The sequence below is a fragment of the Podarcis filfolensis genome, assembly GCF_964270895.1.
Source record: "Podarcis filfolensis genome assembly, chromosome: 4".
NCBI classification, from domain to species: Eukaryota; Metazoa; Chordata; class Lepidosauria; order Squamata; family Lacertidae; genus Podarcis; species Podarcis filfolensis.
In genome coordinates, this window is record NC_139607.1 from 29,628,519 (window position 1) to 29,636,583 (window position 8,065).

The following is an 8,065-nucleotide window of genomic DNA, read 5'->3' on the forward strand; positions in this document are numbered from 1 at the left end:
CTACATTGCAGTATGTGGGGTGTCTACAATACAGTGATATCTCGGTTTAAGAACTTTATCCATTCTGGAAGTCCGTTCTTAAACCGAAACCATTCTTAAACCGAGGCGTGCTTTCCCTAATGAGGCCTCCTTCCGCTAGTGCCCTTCCACCATTTGGCCTCTGTTCGTAGACCGAGGTAAAGTTCTCAAACCGGAACACTACTTCCGGTTTTGTGGAGTTCGTAAACTGAATAGTTCGTAAACAGGGCTGTTCTTGAACCGAGGTACCACTGTAGTTTCTCTGTTTTGCAGATGCTCCCACATGCCCCAAATGGTTGGTAATTCTTGTTTAAAAATATGCTTAGAGATACAGAGACACAGTTTGCTCCCCTTTCCTCTGAGCTGCACTTCACAATATGCAGAAGAAAAGAGCACAGATTTTGTTTGCTGAGGGTGAAAAGACTAATCTGCACATGATAGCAATGAAGATCTGGTGAAGGAAACTCATTCTTCTTTACCTAACAGGCTTAAATGGTTTTCAAGCTTCTGGTTTTGTGATAACTACAAATCCATCTAAACAGTGGCGCTGCCAGATGCTACTCATGCCATCCTGGTTTCTCCAACACGCCACATTCTATTCCCCTTGGCCACCCCAATTGCTGCTCCAGCCCAGGCTTACACGTGGCATCAGGAATACTGTGAATGGCTTTCTCTTTCCCACTTTTTTTAAAAAAGAACTTTGCATGAAGTTTTAACTGCTCAGCTGTCAATCTCTGAAGAAAAAAAAGTTTGAAAAATGAAAGGGAAACCCGTTTGTTCCTTTCCTGGAAGAATTCACATCTCAACCCACAACTCAATTTCTCATAATGATATATGAGACATACCTGCAAATTTGATTAACTTTTGTAAAAAGGGGCAAAAGTTATACCTGTAAAAAATAATAATAATCCAGCAGTAAATGGGGAGGGGGAGCAAACCAGACTCAGACACCATAGCTGGACTGGGCAGCCTCCAGATTGATTGGAGCATCTCTGGTTGTAACATATGGCAAATACATTTCTAAACAGGGATTTGACCCTTAATCTCTTCACATCCCAATCCAACACTCACATGCTAGTTAAAAGCCCATGAAGCTCATTTTAAAGGTCTCTTTTTGTCATATTCTGTCCCACTTTAACTAACATTCCTACTTCATCCCACTTTTACTCTTCAGCTGCCACCTGATGAGCCCTTGATGAATGGCATACATGATGAATGGTCCCACAAGCAGGAGAGGCCATGTTGGACTGGTGGTGGAATCCGAACCTTCAGACATGCTCATCTTGATCCCCTTCTCCATCCTTCCCTCTTCTGGTGTAGTGTGGTGTAGTGGTTAAGAGCGGTGGACTCGTAATCTGGGGAACCGGGTTCGCGTCTCCGCTCCTCCACATGCAGCTGCTGGGTGACCTTGGGCCAGTCACACTTCTCTGAAGTCTCTCAGTCCCACTCACCTCATCGAGTGTTTGTTGTGGGGAAGGAAGGGAAAGGAGAATGTCAGCCGCTTTGAGACTCCTTCGGGTAGTGATAAAGTGGGATATCAAATCCGAACTACTCCTCCTCCTCCTCCTCCTCCTCCTCCTCTTCTTCTTCTTCACCATCCTTACTCACCTCTGTTGCATTGCCTGCTTTCCTCCACCACCTTGAAACCAGCAAAAGGTCCGTGTTTCAGTCCCCAGCATCTCCAGGTAGAGCAGGGAAAGACACTTGTCTGGAACCCTGGAGAGCCACTGAGGGTCAGTGTACACAGTGCTGAGCAAGATGAAGCAGTGGTCTGACTCAGTATAAGGTCTTCCTATGCTCCTGAATTTCCTCCACCTACCTTTTGAGAGATGAGTAGGAAGGAACCAATGCATCCAGATATCCTTCCCAAATCATTGTCAAAATACTGAGCATAACTCACCTCTGTTGCTCTCCTAGCTGGTAAATTCTTTCTTAACTGAGGGAGGCAATGTATCTTTGGTGTCTTCTCTCTCTCTCTCTGTGTGTGTGTGTGTGTGTGTGTGTGTGTGTGTGTGTGTGTGGCAGCTCAGAGAATGACAAATAGGAAGACTGTTGGAGCTGGCTATTATAATTAGGGGTGGATGAATCTATCATTCCCCCCCCCAATTTTTCCAATCTTAAATTGAGTTCACATTTTGGCATCAATTTGCCTTTTTTAAAAAAATCCTCAGTAAAATTCATGACCTTTTTAGTGCTCATTTCTCCAAATAAACTCATTTTTTCTATGCATTTCTGACTAATATACACTTTTTGCAAGCAACTTCCCTAATATAATGCATTTTTGTATGATATTTTGATAACTATATGTGTTTTTGCACACATTTCCTCCAAATAGACACATATTTGTACATATTGTTTACTTGGAGAATTGCATCACAAAATTAGGGGAATTGTGAATCTTGCAGGGTAGTTTTGGTTTGCCCACTCATTCAAGGTGTGCAAAAAGCATAATTTTTCACTCAAACAGAAACAAAATCCAATTTCTTCTCCATCCCTAATTGAAGGATATTGCTATTGTTAATTTCAGTAAAGGAATTCTGCTTTTGGTAATTCAGATTTTCTTTCATATAGAACTGAACCAAAGCCTGAGGTTTCTCTCTCTCTCTCTCTCTCTCTCTCTCTCTCTCTCTCTCTCTCTCTCTCTCCCTCCCTCCCTCCCTCCCTCTCTCTCTCCTAACTAGTTAGTTCATAGCCCAGACGTGGAGTGAATGATGTTGGCAGAGTGTCTTCTTGTTGGCAGTACTTTCAGAGCCAGAGGTGGCATACGATGTAAAGAGCAGTACACAAACTCTTCATGTAATGTGAACTCTAAGAGCAGCTCCTGAAGTCCATGTGAAAACAGGAATAGCTGCTGTCATCCGAGAAGGCTATTAACCTTTGCCATCTCGGCTCAGACTGTGACTGTGGCCACGGTAGTGGGAGAGAAGGCATGAATTCCTTTATTCTTAGATTGCAAAAGAGTATTGGATTTTTCCAGTGTTTGTTGCTTGCACTATTATGCTTCAGTTGTTCCTCTGTGGAGTGGGTTTGATTTGGCACTTCTGTTTTATTAGACCTTCCCCATGGCACACATTTATTTCCAGAAACAGTATCGCAACAATACACTGCTTCTTAAAATAAATTAACATGTAAAAATCCACTCAGCCTGTTGGGTATTCCATCATCTAAGTACAGTGGTACCTCGCAAGACGAAATTAATTCATTCTGCGAGTTTTTTCATCTTGCGAATTTTTCGTCTTGCGAAGCACGGATTCCCATAGGAATGCATTGAAAATCAGTTAATATGTTCCTATGGTCAAAAAAAGTCCAAACAAAGCCAAATTTGGTACAAAAAGAGTTTATTAAGTGCTCTTTAAAGTCACACATACTGTAAAGAGCATTTCAAAAATTGAAGGAACAATAATTTAAGTTTCTAAACATGACAGAAAAGCATTTAAAAATCACCAAAGTGTATAGTACTGTACATACATTTTCTAAGACTCTGGGGGACAACTCGAAGAAGGTTCCTCTTCCACTCTTTGCTTCTTGCTGAAGAACCTGTCCATGGTCTGCTGCTTCATCCGCCTTTTCAGCACCTCCCTGAAAGACGACATGACCCTCGTATCAGTTCTTTGGAGGACAGCAGTTCCTCAGTTGCTTCCTCCTCTTCCAGCGAGGCCTGCTCCTGCGCAGCCTCTGCCTGCAGTTCGATCAGCTCCTGGGTGGTCAGCTCGTGGTCGTGCTCCTCCACCAGCTCGCTGATGTCCTCCTCTGTGACCTCCAGGCCCATGGTCCTCCCCAAGGAAACAATGTCCTGCACCACTGTTGACTCTGGTGCATCAGAGTCACTTGGTGCCACACAGTCCGGCCACAGGCTGCGCCAAGCGCAATTCAAATTTCTCTGGTTGATCCCGTCCCAGGCCGTGGTGATCATCTTCAAGCAGGTGACGATGTCGAAGTGGTCCTTCCAGAATTCCCGCAGGGTGATGTTGGTGCAGTCAGTCACCTCGAAACATCGCCTGAAAAGCTCCTTGGTGTAGAGTTTTTTGAAATTGGCGATGAGCTGCTGATCCATCGGCTGGAGCAGTGGCATGGTGCTAGGCGGCAGGAACATGATGTTGATGAAGCTGAACTTCTCCAACAAGTCCTCCTCAAGGCCTTTAGGATGAGCAGGAGCATTGTCCATCAGAAGCAAAACCTTCAGCGGCAGGTCGTTGTCCAGCAGGTACTGTTTGACAGCAGGGCCAAAAGCAAGATTGACCCAGTCCACAAACAGCACACGTGTGACCCAAGCCTTACTGTTGGATCGCCACATGACACTTAGCTGCTCCTTGTCGACCTTGTGTTTCTTGAAGGCCCGTGGGTTCTCCGAGTGGTACACCAGCAGGGGCTTGATCTTCAGGTCGCCGCTTGCGTTGGCACAGAAGAGCAGGGTCAGACTGTCCTTCATGGGCTTGTGGCCAGGCAACTTGGCCTCCTCCTGAGTGATGAAAGTCCTTTTGGGCATCCTCTTCCAAAACAGCCCGGTCTCGTCGCAGTTGAAGACCTGCTGTGGAACGTAGCCCTCTGTCGTCACAACCTCCAGGAACTCCGCTGCAAAGTCTTCAGCCGCAGGAACATCAGAACTGGCAGTCTCTCCATGCCTGACCACGCTGTGGATTCCAGATCTCGTCTTGAACTGGTCAAACCAGCCTCTGCTTGCCTTGAAGACTTCTGGCTCGCCTGAGGTTCCTGGCTGTTGCCGGACGAGGTCTACGTGCAAGGCCTTGGCCTTCTCACAAATGACGGCCTCAGTCACTGTGTCCCCTGCACGCTGCTTCTCTTCTAACCAGATGAGCAGCAACTTCTCCACCTCCTCCAGAACAGCTGGGTGGTTCTTCACGATCCTGGTGACTCCCTTGGCTACATCAGTCGCAAGGATCTTCTCCCTCATCTTCAGGATGGTCCCGATGGTCGATGGATTCCTCCCGTACTCCCTGGCGAGGTCTGTCACACGCATTCCACCGTCGTGCTTCCGGATGATCTCCTTCTTCATTTCCAGCGTAACCTTCTCCTTCTTCCTCTCGCCAGCCTCTGCAGCAGCAGTCTTCTTGGGCCCCATGGCAGCACAGCTCCTACCTTCGCAACCCCCCCCCCCAAAAAATCAGTGCTTCACATCCAAAAAATTCAAAAGCACCAAACCTCCTAGAAAACACACAAGCTTCCAGATTCTTGCAAACCCCTTCTCAACTATTCCCCCAGCCAGCCACCACACAGAAATCCAAACCCAGAAATCTTCTTTTTTAACAACAGCAGAGTACCCCAATGGTCACAAAAAAATCATAAAAAATGCAGGAAAAAAACACACAAGCTTCCAGATTCTTGCAAACCCCTTCTCAACTATTCCCCCAGCCAGCCACCACACAGAAATCCAAACCCAGAAATCTTTTTTTTTTAACAACAGCAGAGTGCCCCAATGGTCACAAAAAAATCATAAAAATGCAGGAAAAAAATACACAAGCTTCCAGATTCTTGCAAACCCCTCCCCAACACCAAGCCCTTGAATTCCAAACACCCCAACCCAAAATCCAAAACCCCCCCAAAAAGTTTTAAAAGTTTAACTTACCAAATGGCTGCAAAAGAAGTTTTGGAAAAGCTTCAAAAATCACCAAAGTCTTCAAAAACCTCAAAAAAGGCTATCACACCGCGTGCTATGAGTTGCTCCTCGAAGTCAAGTCACAAGTGCACCTCTTCAAGCAATGCACCCTGGGTATTAACGGTTTTAAGATAAAGGAAACAAACTTGCAAGACGTTTTCATCTTGCGAAGCAAGCCTATAGGGAAATTCGTCTTGCGAAGCAGCTCAAAAAACGAAAAACTCTTTCGTCTTGCGAGTTTTTCGTCTTACGAGGCATTCGTCTTGCGAGGTACCACTGTATAGCCTCTTCTCTTGATAAAATTCACCCGAGTTCCTCTGCTGTAATTATTACTTTATAGATGTTTCAGCTCAAGTTACTCACATTTGTAGTGATGGTTGGACAACTCCACCAGGTTGGACCAGAAATGGATCCAGTACAGTCTCAATGCATGACATCCTTTTCATGGTAGAGCCCTCTCTGAAATCCCGGTCATTGTAGACCATACTGAGCTAGATGGGCTGTGAGGTATGAGGCAGCTTCCTATGTTCATTTGCCTTCCAATTTCTGATAGTCACCTAGTTGTGCCTGTCATGGAGAGAGTTCCATGGCTGTGCCTTCCTTAGCTTCCCAGTTAAAAGCAAGAGTGGCCACTGGGTCTCATGGGAAACATAGTTCCCATAGTTTCCAGTATCTGTCCAACATGCTCAATGCAGTATCTAGGATCACTGCGAACCACGGGAACTGGATTTCTGTGGCAAGGCAAGAAGGAAAAGAAGCATCCCTCTCTGATGTAGTTTCTGTTGCTGGAGCTAAGGAGGTCTGGCCCTATCTGGATGGGAAAACACTTGGAAACACAAAGTACAATGCAGATGCACAAATAAAAACATGAGCATACTTTCCTGGATACATTATGTTAGCAGAGCTGTCTCTCACATACATGATGATGGTCCTACTGTCTGCCAGGCATGTGGAGAGTCTATTCCCACAACCAGACTTTGTGGAATAATCAAAATCAACTGGCCAAAGGTTAGGCAAAGGAGTCAACTAAAGCTTACACAGGCATAAAACATTTCAGCTCTGCAAATGTTTTCCACATGCATGTATCTAGGGAAACCATTCATGAAGATGGCAAAGCCTTATTGCATCTGAATATTGCTTTTCTATGAAGCAGAATGACATACATCAATCCTTCCCTTCCTTTCTCACCCATCCATGGATTCCTCTTACGCTTATGACAACAATGGACATCATCTATATCATCTGTTCACTAGCTGCACTTTATTTACCATGTAAGTGTGGAGTGACCTTAATGCATAGCATTTTCAGACAAAAGCTTTATGTCATTATATCTCCTAGGAGGAAACAAAGAAGCAATACCTGTCAAATCAGCACATGCCAGAGACAGTCACTTCACTGAGTCCTTTGGGCTGACTAGAACCATTATTTATCTCTACTCATAGGCAGGCATGGATTAGGGACATTGTGACAAGCAATGGAGCAGGCAATGTAGTGTAGAATGGCATTTGCCAGAGTAAAAGAGGAGCAATTGAACAGTCTATCAGCTATAGGCAAAGCCAGCGTGTTTCATTGGACTTCTGGGCAATTGTGTTGAGGAGTTATTTATATAATTAAAGCCCTAAACGGCCACAGCCCAGTATACCTGAAGGAGTTACTCCACCCCTATTGTTGTCTGGACACTGAGATCCAGCTTCAAGGGCCTTCTGTCAGTTCCCTCACTGTGAGAAGTGAGGTTACAGGGAACCAGGCTGAGGGCCTTCTTCGTAGTGGCGCCCGCCCTGTGGAACGCCCTCCCATCAGATGTCAAGGAAATAAACAACTATCTGACTTTTAGAAGACATCTGAAGGCAGCTCTATTTAGTGAAGCTTTTAAGGTTTAATGTTTTATTGTATTTTAAATATTCTGTTGGGAGCCGCCCAGATGGGCGGGGTATAAATACCCAGATGAGCGCAGTATAAATTATTATTATTATATTATTATTAATAATAATATCAATATTAATATTTAGCAAGGTGGCAGACATGGCTTTCTTTTTGCATCCCCACATTTATCTCTTCCAGGCCACCCCTAGAGGTAGGCTAGTCTGAGAGATAATGGCCCAGTGCCCACAGTGATTTTCATGGCTGATGACGTGACCCCGTATCTCCTTGGCTGTAACCTGGCACTCTCAACATTTCACAACAGTGTCTGTAAACATCTTCAGCTTCAAGACCACACAAAGACCTGGGTCTAGAGGGCGGAGTGATGATCCTCTGAGCTTCTAAAGAGCAAGGGAAGTATCTTGGAACATCTATTGAACTCTCCAGATCTTGCTTTTAAACTCTCCAAGTGTTCTGATTCCAGGTCTGTAGCTAAACATGTTGGTGCTGAGGCAGCAGCACCAGTATCGTGTGTGTGTGTGTGTGTGTGTGTGGATACATGCCAGAATTGTA

At 45.1% G+C, this 8,065-nt stretch overlaps 1 protein-coding gene across 1 annotated transcript; it reads right to left on the bottom strand.

Annotated features, from left to right (window-relative positions):
• Window positions 1-575: 575 nt before the first annotated feature.
• On the bottom strand, window positions 576-5,907 carry LOC310761860 (tigger transposable element-derived protein 1-like; the record flags this gene model as incomplete). Its single annotated transcript, XM_083612057.1, has 3 exons — window positions 5,603-5,907; window positions 4,004-5,115; window positions 576-752 (listed from the first exon to the last, which is right to left on the bottom strand). The coding sequence occupies exons 2-3, from the start codon at window positions 5,096-5,098 to the stop codon at window positions 576-578; spliced, it is 1,272 nt and encodes a 423-aa protein (XP_083468183.1). The 5' UTR covers window positions 5,099-5,115; window positions 5,603-5,907.
• Between the last annotated feature and the right edge of the window lie 2,158 nt (window positions 5,908-8,065).